Genomic DNA, 15,999 nt, shown 5'->3' on the forward strand with positions numbered 1-15,999 from the left:
CCGACGCTGAGGCTCAGCTGGCCATCAAAGTTTACTCCAAGGCGGAGTACTCGACTGCTTATAACAATGGGTATAGGGTGGCCCGAAGACTGGCCCTTCATGCAGCTCCTAAGCTGGACTGGTACCAATGTGAAATTTAGACTGAAGACCCCAAAGATCCTCATATGGAGTTCGCCAGCCAGGATGAGATAGATCTGGAGATCCGTCTCCAAGTTGAGTAAATGGAGGATGCTGAGGCTGAGGAAGTTGAGAACAAAGAGAACGAAGCTCAAGCTCAAGTTCATCCCGCCTCTTCAACAGCCGGAACCGATGCCACCTTGGAGCCCAGCGTTGCTGGAAAGCCTGATCCTTCAGCTGAAGCCTAGGGACTCAGATATCGTCTTCAGAATCCTGCGGATCAACTTGTACTTAATTTCTGAATGCCGCTTCTGAATTTTTTGCCTCTGTTTTGCTTTAGCTTGCCTTGGTGTACAAACATTTTAGTTTTTGTCATGTATGCATTTCGGCAGCTGTAATTTCCCGCTTGTGGGCGGCTGTCGGTGTTTATTTTTATGTTCTGAAACATTTAACTTTGTGGCTCGGACTTCGAGCTTTTTACTCATGAATTTGCTACTTTTCTTCTTACTGTTTTGCCTTGAACTTGTGCATTAATCCGGTAAATTTCTGAAAAATATGCTAAGTAAAAAGGCCCTCAGCTTTAGAAGTTTTCAGCTGGTGAACACTTGTAGTGTTTGTTGCCACCCCAGAATTCTGAAAGTTTATCTTCGGATTTCTGAGATAATTGCCTGTCTTTTTTTATTTTAGACGAAGCTTTTCTGTACTTAATAAATTTCTAATTGTTATGCGATTACTCTTGGTCTTCTATCTTAAAAAATGGATATCTGGGACACAAAGCCAACTTAAGGCAATATCCCAAACAATAACCCTCTGAGATACAAGGCTCAGTGAAAGCAATATCCCAGATTCGTCCATGGACTCACTGCCTCGGAGAACAAGTCTTGCTGAAGCGTTTACTTCAGCTGAAAGACCAGTGTTCTTTTATAGGCGAGTTTGTTAGCAATCCAAAACCTGATGCCTCGAAGGCGAAGGTTTCAGACAGTGCTGAAGGAAAACTCTTAAAGAGTAGATAGAATAAAGAAAAATGAAAGAATAAAAATTGCAAATATTTGTAGAAACATTGGCTCTGAGGCCTTTCATTAATAATTGAGAATGTACTTACAAAGTTTGTTTTGCCCCGAAGGGTTTACACATGGAATTTTTTAAGTACATCAGCATTCCAATGATTTTTCAGCTCAGTTCCATCCAACTGCCAAAGTCGGTATGTCCAAGGCTGAAGCTCATTATAAATCTCGTAAGGTCCCTCCCAGGTGGCTGAGAGTTTCCCATGGAATCGGTTTTTCTGAACTGCAGCAGCATTCTGAAGGACAAGGTCTCTAATTCTGAGAGGCCTTCCATGGACCCTTTGGTTATAAAATTTGATGATTCTTTGCTTATATGCAGCCATTCTATCTCTGGCTGAGTCTCTTACTTTGTCGAGGAAATCGAGAGATTCCTTCATAAGTTGCTTATTCTCAGCTGAGAAGTGGTGCACTCGTACACTTTTAGAACCAATTTCTATTGGAAGAACGGCTTCGGCACCATACACCAATTCAAAAGGTGAGTGGCCCGTTGCCTCCTTTTCAGTTGTCCGAAGTGACCAAAGAGTTCCAGGAATTTCTTCCAGCCATTTGGATTTTTGATCCTCAACCATCTTTTTGAGAGCGTTAAGGATCTGCTTATTTGCAGCTTCGGCTTGTCCGTAGCTTTGCGGATGGCACACTGCTGAATATGCCAACTTGATGCCGAACTGATCAGTGTACTGCTTCAGCGACAAATTGTCAAATTGCCTTCCATGATCAAAGACAAATACTTTTGGGATGCCAAAACGAGTAATGATGTTCTGCGAGATGAACTTTCTGACAGTTTTCTCTGTAATGTTCGAGGCTGCTTCGGCCTCGATCCATTTGCTGAAATAGTCTATGCCGACTATCAGCCATTTTTTCTGATATGGAACATCTGGAAAGGGGCCCAGGATATCCAGCCCCCACTGGGCAAATGGAAGCGGATTCAAGACTGACTGAAGCTCCTGGGCCGACTGATGGGTGATAGGTGCGAATTTTTGACATTTTTCGCATTTTCTTACCAGCTCCTTGGCGTCTGAAATCATGGTGGACCAATAGTACCCTGCTCTTAAGGCTTTATGGGCTAATGTCCTTCCCCCAATGTGGTTTCCACAAATGCCAAGATGGATTTCTGGAAGGATATAATCCGCATCTGTAGGGCCCATGCACTTCAGCAATGGGGCTGAGAAGGACTTTTTCAGCAGGTCTCCATTGAAGACAATGAACCTGGAATTGGTTCGCTTCAGCTTGGAGGCTAAGGTTTTGTCCTCAGGAATTTCTCCCCGAATCTTGAAAGCTAGGATGGGATCCATCCAGCTGGGTTCTTGGTCAACGGAACACACTTCAGGTGCTTCGTCGACACTTCTTTCTCGGCGCACCTCCATATAAACGGATTGGTTCAGCTTAGTAAGAGTTGAACTAGCAAGTTTGGAGAGTGCGTCAGCTTGAGCACTCTGACCTCTTGGGATCAGCTGAACTTCAAAAGTTCTCAGCTTTGCGATGACTGATTTGATCTTGGCGAGGTAGGCTATCATTGATGGCTCTTTAGCCTTGTAGTCACCTCTGATCTGATATGCAACTAGCTGAGAGTCTATCTTCAGACATACATGTTCGGCTTCCAGTGAGATGCACAATTCTAAGCCAGCAACTGCTGCCTCATATTTGGCCTCGTTGTTCAAAGCTTTGAAAGAAAATTTGAGTGCATACTCTCAAAGGATTTGCCTTCGGGAGAGGTTATCACTACCCCTGCCCCCGAACCATTTACGGTGGAGGATCCATCCGTGAAAACGGTCCAGACTTTCTTTCCTTCGTCTAGCGTCTCCAGGTACGAGCATTCAGCCAGGAAGTCCGCTAGAGCTTGAGCCTTGATGGCTGCTCTCGGCTGGTAGCTGATGCTGAACTCAGTGAGCTCGAAAGCCCACTTTGCCAACCTACCAGTTTTTTCTACTTTGCCGAGCACTTTTTCCAGCGGCTGATCAGTTAAGACCACTATTTGATGGCAATCAAAATAGGGCCTCAACTTCCGAGCTACTACCACTACAGCATAAGCAACTTTTTCGAGTAGGGGGTAGCGAGTCTCGGCATCTGTCAGAGTGTGACTGACAAAATAGATCGGCTGCTGAATTTTCTCTTCTTCCCTCAGCAGCACCGCACTGATGGTTGCTGGGCTAACAGCCACGTATAATTACAGGGTTTCCCCTTCAGCTGGACGAGCTAGCGTAGGAAGTTAAGCAAGATGCTCTTTCGAAGCTACTTGAAGGCCTTTTTCTGCTCGTCTCCCCAGATGAGCTCTTTTGTTTTTGGGAGTTTCAGGGTTTTGAAGAAGGTAAACCTTTATCCGAGGCTCTGAAGATGAACCTCGAGAGGGCTGCCATTCTTCTAGTGAGCCGCTGAACGTCTCTTTTTGTTTTCAGCTCAAAGAGATCGAGCGCTGCTTGCACCTTTGCGGGATTGGCATCAATCCCTCTTGTGCTAACCATGAAGCTGAGAAATTTTCCAGACTTCACGCCAAAGACACACTTCTTCGGATTCAGCTTTATTTGGTGCTTTCTTAAGGTGGCGAAGGTTTCAGCCAGGTCCTTAACATGGTCTTTATCTTCTTTGCTTTTGACGATCGAATCGTCAACATAGACTTCCATGTTTCGGCCTTTTTGCTCGGCAAAAACTTGATCCACTAACCTTTGATATGTTGCCCCCGGCATTTTTCAATCCGAAGGGCATCATTTTGTAATTGTACACCCCGGCGTTCGTGACGAATGCCGTCTTTGCTCGGTCATCGAGGTGCATGAAGATCTGAAGGTACCTAGAAAATGCGTCCATGAAACTAAGCAAGGCATGGCCGCACGTCGAGTCGACTAGCTGATCGATCCTCGGCAAGGGATAAAAGTCCTTCGGACAAGCCTTATTTAGGTCCGTGAAGTCAACGCACATTCTCCAGGTGCCATTTGACTTCTGAACCATCACCACATTTGCCAGCCATTCTGGATACTGACAGGGTTCGATGAAGCCTGCATCCAACAACTTTTTGACTTCGGCTGCGATGTCTAGGTTCTTTCTTGCGGAGTAATTCCGCTTCTTTTGCTTAACTAGCCGACACGTAGGGTCGACATTAAGCTTATGAGAGATGAGGTCTGAACTTATACCGGGCATGTCAGCTTCCGAGAAAGCAAACACATCTCGGTTGTCCCGAATGACACTAGTAGAAAATAAGTGATGGGAAGCCCCAAATGGCAAGCGGTTTTAAAAATTCGCTTGCCATTTACCCAATTTTTTAAAAATAAACCTGTAATATTATATGGCAAGCAGTTTGGGGTTGAACCGCTTGCCAATATATATATAATGACAAGCGGTTTGGGTTGAACCGCTTGCCATTAGATATATTGGCAAGCGGTTCAACCCCAAACCGCTTGCCATTTAAAAAAAAGCGGGATTACAATTCACAAACCCTAATCCCATTATATCCCTCTCACGGCCTCTCTCTCCTCTCTCCCCTTTCGCCCCTATTCTAGCTCACTTCTCAGTTCGCTCTCTCTCCTCTCATTCACTCCCTCACTTCTCTCTCCTCTCACACCTCCATTGTCACGCCATCTTCTCATCTCTCCTTTCTCCATCTTCTTCTCTTTCTCTCTCATCTCTTTCTTTCCTTTCCCAGTGAAATCCGGTGGTAGTCCGGTGGGTTTTCGACCCAATTCGAGCATGGATTTTTGACCCAATTTGAGCATGGATTTTTGAACCAATTCGTGTGGGTTAAACGGTGGTAGTCCGGTGGTGGTGCGTGTGGGTTTTTATGGTCGAATTCGACAATAAAAACTATAGATCTAGAGTTTTTATGGTCAAATTTGACCAATTTAACTCAAATTTTAATCCAATTTCGGTTTTTTTGTGGTATTCAAAGTATTTCCTTTTTTTTATATATTTTTTTTCAGTTTTTTTTTTTAATTTTATTGTGATGGGTGGTTGAATTGGTTTGTTTAGGTCAATTTGTTGTTTGTGGGGGTCGTGGTGGATGGTGGTGTTGGCAGGTGTTCTCGTGTTGGTGGGGGTTGTTGTGGGTGGACGGGTAATGGTGGCCGCTTTTCTGGTGTTGGTGGGGGTCGTGGTGGGTGGTGTTGCTGGTCGGTGTTCTGGTATTGGTGGGGGGTCGTGGTGGGTAAGTGGCTGGGGGTCGTGGTGCTGGTGGTGGTGGCTGGTGGCTGTTGGTTGGTGGTGTAGGGTGGTGGCTGGTGGCTAGTGGTGTGGTGGCTGGCGGCTGGTGGTGTGGGGTGGTTAATTTATTGTTGAAAATCAGAAATTGTAATATTACAACAATTAATTAATAAAAATATTAATGTTTTTTATATATTTTTTGATTATGTATCAATTTAAGTGAAAAAACCAAAAAAAAAAAATATTTTTAATACCCCTAATGGGCAGCGGTTTGGCGCCAAAACCGCTGCCCTTTCACTACAATTGGCAAGCGGTTCTGAACCGCTTGCCATTTTAAAGACCAATTGGCAAGCCCCCTAAGGGCATGCGGTTCAGAACCGCTTCCCATTAGGGGGTTTGAACCGCTTGCCATTACTTATTTTCTACTAGTGGGAGTTGGATGAGTTCAACGCGGACATTTGGATCAAGGTCCATTCCGATTGTAACACATTTTTCAGCGTCTCCTTCAGCCAACTCAACTGTTTCAGTCTGCTGATCTAGCTCCATTTCTTTGGAGCCGGACTCTTCATCATCTGGCCTGTTGTCAATATCAGCTGGCGTCCCAGACTTTTTCTTCGGCTAGCTCTCTGAGTCGTTCGGCTCAGATGAAGAACCAGCCTTTTCTTTCGCTGACCGTTTTTCTTTGGCCAGAGAACCTTGGGCCAAAGCACTTAGGCCTTTCGGCTTTTTCGTACTTGGCTCCTTTTCTTTTTCTTTTTCCTCCTCATCCTCATCGTCGTCATCTTTCGAATGACTAATGGATGGCTTGAGGTAGTTGCACCTTCGGGCCTCCTTTTGGCTGCCCTCAATTCTTTCGGGGTAGCCAGCATCCGAAACATATATCATCATTTGATAGTATGTTGAGACTACCCCTTAAATTTCGTGAATCATAGGTCTCCCCATGATCACGTTGTACACTGAAGGAGCGTCAATGACCAAGAATTCGGTCATGACGTTCCTGGCTGCTTCAGCGCGACCGATAGTGACAGGAAGGAGTACCTTCCCATTATGATAAGTTAAAGCTCCGTTAAATCCAGAAACCGGGTAGGGTACTGGCGTTAGGTGCTTGGGCTTCAGCTTGATTTGGTTGTGGGCCTTTCGGAATAAAATGTTTGCTCCGCTGCCTCCATGCACGAGAGTCCTGGACACGTCATGGTTGGAAATTGTAGCAACAATAACCAAGGGATCCTCGTGGGGGAATGTTACCCCCAACCAGTCGGCAGCTGAGAACGTCATGTTCGGTGTTGGCGACTGAGGAGGTTGAACATCAGCATTGTTCACCTGATGGGTCAGAGCCCTAAGGTGACGCTTATGCTCCCTTCGAGAACACGTCCCCCCATATATAACATATATCGGGGCAAATTTTTCCTCCGAAGTCTTGTTGTTGTTCTTCTGGGGGAAGTCCAGCTCTTGCCAAGAGTCTTTCTCAGACTTCTCAACCTCTTTTTTCTCGCGGTGATCCGCGATATATTTTTTCAAGTATCCCTTCCAGACTATATCCTCGATTTGGTCCTTCAGCTGGATACATTCTTCAGTGTTGTGTCCCGGTGACTCGTGGAACTCACACCAAAGATTTTTATTTTTCTGCTGATACCACTGGGGAAGCGGTCTCGGCTTTCGGTAAATCTGCTCTCCCTTCGTCACGCTGTAAATTTTGGCGCGCGGGAGTGCGAGCGGAGTGTAGGATTCATATCTGCCCAGGTAAGGTGCAGATTTCTCCTTCTTCGGCTCGTTGGCCGAAGCTTGTTTTGAGGCTTTTGCCTTTCCTTTCGACTTCTGGCCTTGGCCTTCGGTCGATTATTGTTTTTGTTTCCCACCCCCTGATTGAGGATAGGCTTTCGCTTTATTCCACTCTTCAGCCCGGATGAACTTATCCGAAGCGTTCAGAGCTTCCTCCAAGGTTTGCGGGGGAGGCATGACCATGAAGTCAAGGAACTTTCTTGGCTGAAGGCCATTTTGCATAGCAAAGACGGCCAACCCTTGATCCAGCTGGGAAACACTGGATGACTCGTTGCTGAAACGAGTCAGATAGTCCCGGAGGCTTTCGGCCTCCCCTTGCTGCAGGCCTATAAGCTCTACAGTTATCTTCTCTTGGCGGTTTGCCGTAGAAAACTTACTTTTAAACTTGGTGGACAGATCGTCCCACCCAGTTATAGAACCCTCCTTTACTCCTTTGGAGATCCACGCTTGCGCGACCCCCTTGAGAGTAGTAGGAAAGTATTTGCACCAGGTCGCTTCGGACATGGGGCATAGATGCATATGCCCCTCATAGGAGGCAATATGGTCCTTCGGATCCGAAATCCCATCACAAGTAATGTGCGAAGGGATTTTAACTGTCGGTACATGCTCTTCCAGAATCCATTGCTTCAATGGAGAACTGGTGGGAAGTATCACGACTTTGCCCTTACTTCTGGCCGAAGGAACCGCTCTCCGCTCTCTTAGAGAGGTAGAAGTGGTTTTCGTTCCTTGGTCAGAAGGTTGGGGCTCAGTCCCCGGGAATGAGAGGCGGCTGTGCACACTCTGTTCCTTGCGGCCGAGGCGCTCGTGAACGCTTCGGCGAATAGTGTCCGGTCGAGAGGCTAAACTACTACTCTTATGAGTTTTGCTCAAGGTGAGCTGAGTAGAAGCCTCCTTGAAGAAATGCGAGTTCCTTTGTCTTTCTCGCTCGGTTCTCCAAGTATCCTCTTCCCAATTTTCCTCCAACTCCTTGAAGGATTGGGGTCTCTCCCCCTCTTTCCCGGTGCTCCTCCACTGATGCCTGGTTTGCGGAGGTGACCGGTCACGAGGTGGTAGCATCATGCTGGCCTTCATGGCCTCCATGACAACCGCCACCGCCCGCGCAACTTCCTCGGTGGAGGGTACCGTTTGAGGGGACCCTCTATGAGATTAGGGGTGAGAATGGATGGTCAAAGGCAGGCTTCGAGTGTTGGAATGAGTCCTTGGGTTGGACTGAGCTGCAGTGCCAGACCGAGGAGGAGCTGCGAATGGATGGAGGGAGATTGTGACCTCTCCCTTGATGGCCTTCCCGAGCTGGCTTCCCCTGAGGAATGCCTGTTCGGTGAAGGCGGAGATGGCGGAGAAGGAGGGTCCAAAGGCCTCTTTCCCTCCGACATCATTATGCGGCTCCTCTTCGATGAAGAAGGACCGGCTTTGGATTTTTTGTTCTTGCGGTCCTTAGCCATTGATACTAAGATGAGAGCAAGATTGGAATTGGCTTAAAGATTTTTTGAAAGTCTTCCCCACAGACGGCGCCAAATTGTTTCGGGTAAAATCAATGGGACCTTGACGAAGGTCCTAAGATGTGGCTGAAGACTGAGCTCGGTCCAAATGATGTTGAGCCGAGGGTTTCCTGCACAGCAAACACACGTAAACTGGCCTCGGGGGTTGTGCCAAGAAAAGCCCCTCCGATGCCGAAGTCAAACAGTGTTTAGAGAGAGAAAGCTATGCAAGAGTATTTATTGCTTGAAGCTATATGTGTATGAATGATAAATGGTGCAATTGAAGGCTTTTATACCTTGACATAATAAGGAGGAATGGGCTTGGAGTCATATGGGCTGACCATGATGACTTGGGCCATTGACCTGAGCTTGACTTGACATGATTGGAGGCTTGTGCCTTGACCTTGACTTGGAATTGAATCATTTATGGACCAGGCCCAATTAGGCTTAATTGGACCCAAATAATTTTAGTTCAGTTCAGCTCCTAATTTTCTTTTCTCATAAAATATTTATTTCAGCTCTATTGAGTTCAGCTCCAATCAATTCACTTCAATTCAGTTCATTTTTATTAAGCTCTGTTCATCAAATGTGAACAAACCCTAAGTTTTATTTATCCGATTGTTACCTTTGTCCTCGATAATAATGGAGTACTTTTATAAAATTTTAATTTTAAGTGAAAACGAATACTCCGTATATTAGTTTGCCTTTGACTTGATCCAAGTTGATGAATGAATGTTTTATATTCGCCTCTGTAAGGGAGTTTTTAGACATTATCAATTCACACAAAAATTCGAATGCACGTCCAGATCTTTAGAAAAGCCCTCACTTCCAATCCCATCACGCAAAAAATTCTACAACTAAGTATCCATAATGCAATCGTCGTTAGTTGATATTTTATTTCATTTTGATATCATATACCCATGTTAGCAACAGCAAAGCAAATCAAATTTGACCCCAGATATTAAAACTCGATCCACATGTTTGAATTTTATTTTTTAATATTTTAATCTATTTGTAACACTCCGACCAACGTGTAAACATATTTTTTTAATAGAAAATTCCTATATTTAGGCATGGTGGCATAAGACATATAGAATAAAGAATAATTCACATCTTATGAACTGATTCAAACGCGTATTATTGGAGAAAACAATAGGATGTTAATTATTATATCATGACCAAAGCAAGTTGTCCACTAATATAGTAATAACTTTATCATCCATGCCTTATATTTACGTCAGCTTATTCAACTCATTATCATCCAAGACTTGACTTATTTAGTAAGGTTCTTATCTCATATTTTAAAATTTGGAGTTCGATGCCTTTCAAGTGAGGATATAATGTTTGAGAGTGGAAACTTCCTTATCCCTTTTGAATGTTCTAACCCTCTACTCTTAAGTGTCTTTCCCACAAATACAAGTCTAAAGTAAATGTAGAAGATATAATTTGATCAAAGTCCTCATGCATATAGCATATTGTTGAAAAAGAATATATTCCCTCACCAAATGAAATATAATACTCCAATAATGGATGTTTTAAAATTTGTAATCTTTAAAGTATACTATATTGATGTGAAAAAAATAATGCTTTATTTTCTTTGACTAACAAACTTTCAATTAAAAGGCAAATTGTCAACTTTACCATCATAGGCCGCGTAGATCAATAATACAACCTATGGGCCAAACAAAGGAACGTACAAATGTAATGATTGTTAGAATTTAATATCTATTTTAAATTTTTTGTAACTTTATACTCCATATTAAAGAATCCCGCTATAAATAACATAACTACATTTAATCTTATAATGCAATAAATCATTCATAGTTCAAAGGTAATTCAATTCATTACCTTAATTACAAAAAGAATGTTGCGAATTCGAGTAATTTTTTTTGTTCTTGTTGCAATTAGCTCTAATTTCGTTAATGGTGATCCGGAAGTGCCATGTTACTTTATCTTTGGAGATTCGCTATCAGATGCAGGCAACAATAATGCCCTAGATACTATGGCTAAAGCTAATTATTCGCCGTATGGTGTCGATTTTCCTGGCGGAGTTCCTACCGGAAGGTTTACTAATGGACGTACCATTGCAGATTTCATCAGTAAGTATTAACAATGAAATGAAACACGAAGCACAGTATTTACTATATATGGCAGCATATAAACACGAAGCATGTAACAATGCTAAAAATGTGAAATGATCTGCTAACACAATATCTACTATCCATATCTATCTATTTATTTATCCTTCTATAGTTGATAAATTATTGTTCATATTTTCTTTGTTTGGCTGTTTATAAATTTTACACGTGAAATTAATTAGGATATTTGGATGTTCTAAGGCCTCGTTTGGTTTAATGTAAAACATTTTCAATGGAAAATTAGTTTTCATGGAAAACATATTTTCAAGGAAAAACACAATTGCAAATGAGTTTTCCTTTGTTTGGTTGCATACAAGAAAAGTCCAAGAAAAATAAAAAAATCAGAGTGGAAATGTATGGATGAATGAGAGGGAAGTAAAAAAAAGAGGTAAGGAGGAGAGAGGAAAATGTGGATTCCCTTGTTTTTGGTAGGAAAATATTTTCCATCATTAAGGATGAAATTTTCCACCCTTGAAAAATTGTTTTCCACTCCTTAACAAACCACACAAAGGAAAAATGGGAAAAAATGGAAAATTCATTTTCCATGAAAACCTTTTACATCAAACCAAACAGAGTCTAAATGTAAAATTGATACAAAAAAAAAAAGTAAACTTTAATGGTATGCCGCCTTTTATGTTTGTGTTGGCCTGGTGATTTATAGTAACGATTCCATTGGTATTTTTATCAGAATTTTTTTTAAAATATAAAATAGATAGCTATATTTGATTCTAATTACTTGCATATATAAGTGTAGACTAATTTTGTAAAAGTAAGACTAATATCCAAGACTAAGTAATGTTAACAAAATATGATACAAATCTTGGGTATAATATCACTCCTAGAAGTTAGGAGTCGAGACATGCATTAACCAACTAATCTAGCTGAACATTAAACACTAATCTAGCTGATCATTAATTTTGGGGTGACTGGGTTCTGATCTTTCAAATAATATAACCATTAAACACAAAATGTATCCCAAGTTTTGTAACTTTTGTATTAAGTTATTTTTAACGTATATAAGAACATAACTTTCTTAGGACAGATTTTGATTTTCATCTTTTCATGATAAAAATATTCTAGTTCTTATTAACACATGATGAGATGAATCTAACAAAAATCACATCACATCAATTCATTATTTTTTATTAATCGTAAGAGTATTATTGATCAAAGCCTTCAAAGACTTTGACTGAGACTTCAAAAAATCAATATGAAAATGGAGTAATTCATGGGTCATAGTCGTCATACTGTCACACCTTACAATTCTTACATGCATGGAAGAGGATGGGGAAACAACTATGATTATAATATCTATTAATGTATATATTGTCAAACTTTAAATTTCAATTCAAAAATCAATTAAATTGTCTATGCTAATTATCTATCATACTATCATATGGAGCTTAGTTTGAAAAAAAAATTAAAAATAAATAAAAATAAATAAAAAAGAAAAAAAAAAGAAAAAAGAAAAAAAAGATTTAACCAAATAGTTATTAATATATTTTTTTTTTATTTGGTGATATTACAGCTCAATTCTTGGGATTTAAAGAGTTTATACAACCATATAGTGCTCACATTGGTCAAGATGCATTGAGAGGCGTCAATTACGCATCTGGTGCTGCAGGAATTCTCACAGAAACTGGATCAAATTTGGTACTATTATAAACTTTATATCTTGCATCGTTTTATGTTTGTAAAAGGGAACCAAAAGAATCATGGCAAAAGCATATTGTAAACAACAATTTACCCTTATCCCTTTTCATTATAATTAAATTAATATGATGTTTCTTCTGCTATTATGAACAGTAAAATTTGGTGATTATTTCTTGTATGTAGAGCTGTCAAAAACCGACCCGAACTGGTGAATCCGAACCGTTTTGAACTTTTCCGAAAAAAAACCGAACCGCTAAGAACATGTTATTTTAAAACCGTAAATCGACTCGACCCGATTTTTTAAAACCTGAAAATAAACCGATTCGAATGTTTGAGAACCGTTAATGAACCGTACCCGATATCAAGCCAAACTGATACAACCCGAAACTGAGAATAGCCCGAACCGAGTACTTTTGAACCCGATAGCAATCCGACCCATTGTAAACCAAAACCGTTTAATCCCGACAAAAACCCGATAAACCCAAATCGTTTATAACCTGTAACTGGTTAGGATTGAACCGTTTATAACCCGTAATAAATTATGATCGAACCATTTACAACCCGTAATCAGTTATATATAACCGAACCGTTTATAATTCGTAATTCTGTAACCCGTTATGACCGTAGAATATTTTTTTTCTTTGGGTATATTTTATCAATAGTAAAACAAAAGGGTTTAATTTGAATTATAAAGTATTTATTTTGAAAAGGTTTGAAAATTTATGCTACAATATTATTGTCTTCTAACGAGTAACGGCTTATGGAACACTATATTGTATTAAAAAAAATTAAAAATCTAAATCAAAAGCTAACAATAGATTTGTTACTATTATTTGATCCTTAAAATCATTATACAAAAAAGGGACATAAAGTTAAAAAATAAAGAATATTGAGGATATACTAGACGATATACACTAACGAAACCCGTTCAAAATTGGCAAAACTAGTTGTCAAACCGACTAAGTTCAATTCGAACCGATTACAACCCGAACTGTTTACAACCCGACCCGATTAGGACTCGATATGTGTTGACCCAAAACCCGCTTTAAACTGACAAACCCCGTTTTTAAACCGATCGAATTTAACCCGAACCGATTATGACCTGAACCAATTATAATCCGACCCGATTAGAATCCAACCGAAAAGAAACTGTAATTAAAATAAACCAAACTGAACCGACCCAAAATTATTTAAAATCGACCCGCACTGACCCGTTAATAATTCCAACCCATTAAAAACCGACCCGTTACAAACCGAAAATCGATAAACCGAACCCAAAACTGAACCGAAAACCCGATTGATACCCCTAATTGTATGTCAACATTTCTATAAAACAAAAAGAAAAAATAATGCATTATATATGGAGATCGAAGATGAATGACACATTCTAGTCAAAAAATAATAATGACACTTCCTTAACCAAATCTGAATAGTTCTTAAAAGATTTTTCCATTCACGAATTAATCACTTGATCAAGCACACAAACTTTTGACTTTTTTTAAAAATAATTTATACATTATAAAAATAAAACACTATCAAGTGATTAAGTAACTACTTGTTAGATTCGCTTAATTATAATTTGAATCGGTTTTCTAGTTTGAAAAAAAAAACGCAAATAAAAGGTTTTGAAGGAACAAATTGAAGGAAGTAATTTACATTATTTCCACACGCTAAGAGACACACGCGATGCGTGTGTGTGCAATAATAATAAAAATAAAAAAAAATCAATCAAGCTCGATTTTTTTACCAGAATGTTATGCACCTTATTCTAATAAAATAAATTAGAAAGTTGTTGTTAAATAAATATAGCTATTACAAAACTATATGTTATTTAAAAAATATATGTCTATGTGTTTCAAAATATATATATATATATGAGTCCATGAGACTAAATAATAGAGTATGAATTATCTAAAAAAAAAAAAAGAATGGTAGTTTTTTTTTTAAAGATGGTAGTTTTTTTTTTAATCTTGTCAAAAAAAATTTTTTTTTTTTTTTTAAGGTGGTAGTTTTTTTAAATAAAAAAAGAAAAGAAAAAGAAAATGAGAAGGGTATTTTGGGAAAGTGAAATTTATCACCCAAAACCCCTTCTCACTTTATATATTACTATAGATAAATAAAAAAGTTGAAAATACGAGTAACTAACATTTTCTACAAAGGGTTTGATAATATAATTTTATTTGTTTACCATATATAATTGTTTCCTCCATTTTCAGGGTGAACGAATTTGGTTGGATCAGCAATTACAAAATTACAACGTCACAATCTCAATGCTTCAATCGATGGTTAAAGGACCGATTGCTAACTACTTAAACAAGTGTTTGTACACTGTCAATATTGGTAGCAATGACTACATTAATAACTACTTCCTCCCACAACAATTTCCTAGTAGCAAACTCTTCACCAAGGACGAATATGCAACACTACTCATATCTCGATATCGATCTCGATTACTGGTATGTGTTTGTTTCTTTCTCCCCTCCCTCCCTTCTCCATATATATATCTCGTTATGTACTCATATGTGTGTTGTTAATTACAACACTTCCAAATCTATGTAAACTAACACTCGATAAATATTTTATTTTGTTTTAATTACTTATCTAATTAATGCATTTTCTGATGTAGGCACTATATGATTCTGGTGCAAGGAAGATAGCGGTTTTTGGATTAGGTCAAATAGGTTGCACTCCAGCTGAAAAGGCTAGATTCAATTCAACAAAATGTGTTGATGAAATCAACAAAGCAGTAGATCTTTTCAATACAAAACTTGTTTCACTAGTAGATGATTTCAATTTAAAGCTCCTTGAGGCCAAATTTACCTACATTAATCTCTCGGCCTTGCAATCTTCAACTTCATTCCCATTTGGTACGCGGGTCAACAATTTTTACGTTACTAGTTTAAATTAATTTAAAATTCCATTTTAAAGAGCATGTGTACATTGTTCTAATAATTATGATCCAAACTTTTGAGTTTTGCAGGGTTTATAATGGATTCATATTGTTGCAAATTAAGAAGTGATTTCATGTGTGAGCCGCTTTCTCCCCCTTGTCGTAATAGGCTCTTTCACGGATACATGGATGGATTTCATCCATCAGAATTTGTGAATCAGGCAGCAGCAACAATTGCATACAATGACCCGTTCTTGTTTGTCCATCCGATGAGCATTAGGCAATTACTTTGAAGTTAGCTTGATTCTATACACGATATTTTTGACGGACCTAGGCCGAAATAATTTTAGATGGATACTCACACAAAGTATATATCTATAAATACTTTGGGTAGGTTAAGATGAATGTTCCAAAGGAACTTGATCGACCCTTAATGGGTTCACCAAACAAGTTTTTAGATGCATTGTGTTGAAGAAAGAATGTGTAACTCAAATTTTAGATGCATTGTGTAGTTCTTACATTTATATATACTTTGTTTACTTGTCAGTTTCAAATTTTCTGTATGGCAAATGAATAAAAGTATTGCCTTGAAAAATTCTTTAGGTGTGGTACACTGTACACCTTGTACTCTAGTAAATTTTTTTTATATACAACTTGGTGCAAGATGCACCCAATTAATCTTATTTTTTGCTCATTTGATAATTAAATGAGTAGTAACTAGTTTTTACTCATTAAAATAAGTTAAAAAGAACACT

At 39.5% G+C, this 15,999-nt stretch overlaps 1 protein-coding gene across 1 annotated transcript; it reads left to right on the forward strand.

The window, feature by feature from the left end:
* The first annotated feature begins 10,256 nt into the window (after window positions 1-10,256).
* LOC145635023 (GDSL esterase/lipase At4g18970-like) lies at window positions 10,257-15,770 on the forward strand. Its single transcript, XM_081686328.1, has 5 exons — window positions 10,257-10,662; window positions 12,230-12,354; window positions 14,571-14,810; window positions 14,981-15,221; window positions 15,335-15,770. The coding sequence occupies exons 1-5, from the start codon at window positions 10,428-10,430 to the stop codon at window positions 15,535-15,537; spliced, it is 1,044 nt and encodes a 347-aa protein (XP_081542454.1). The 5' UTR covers window positions 10,257-10,427; the 3' UTR covers window positions 15,538-15,770.
* The last annotated feature ends 229 nt before the right edge of the window (window positions 15,771-15,999 follow it).

The sequence above is a fragment of the Chenopodium album genome, chromosome 6, assembly GCF_948465745.1.
Source record: "Chenopodium album chromosome 6, dcCheAlbu1.1, whole genome shotgun sequence".
NCBI classification, from domain to species: domain Eukaryota; kingdom Viridiplantae; phylum Streptophyta; class Magnoliopsida; order Caryophyllales; family Amaranthaceae; genus Chenopodium; species Chenopodium album.

Coding starts and splice junctions, on each gene's coding strand:
- LOC145635023 (XM_081686328.1), top strand. CDS start 10,428: ATGTTGCGAATTCGAGTAATTTTTTTTGTTCTTGTTGCAATTAGCTCT. Junction 10,663..12,229: donor TACCATTGCAGATTTCATCA/GTAAGTATTAAC, acceptor GTGATATTACAG/CTCAATTCTTGGGATTTAAA. Junction 12,355..14,570: donor CAGAAACTGGATCAAATTTG/GTACTATTATAA, acceptor CTCCATTTTCAG/GGTGAACGAATTTGGTTGGA.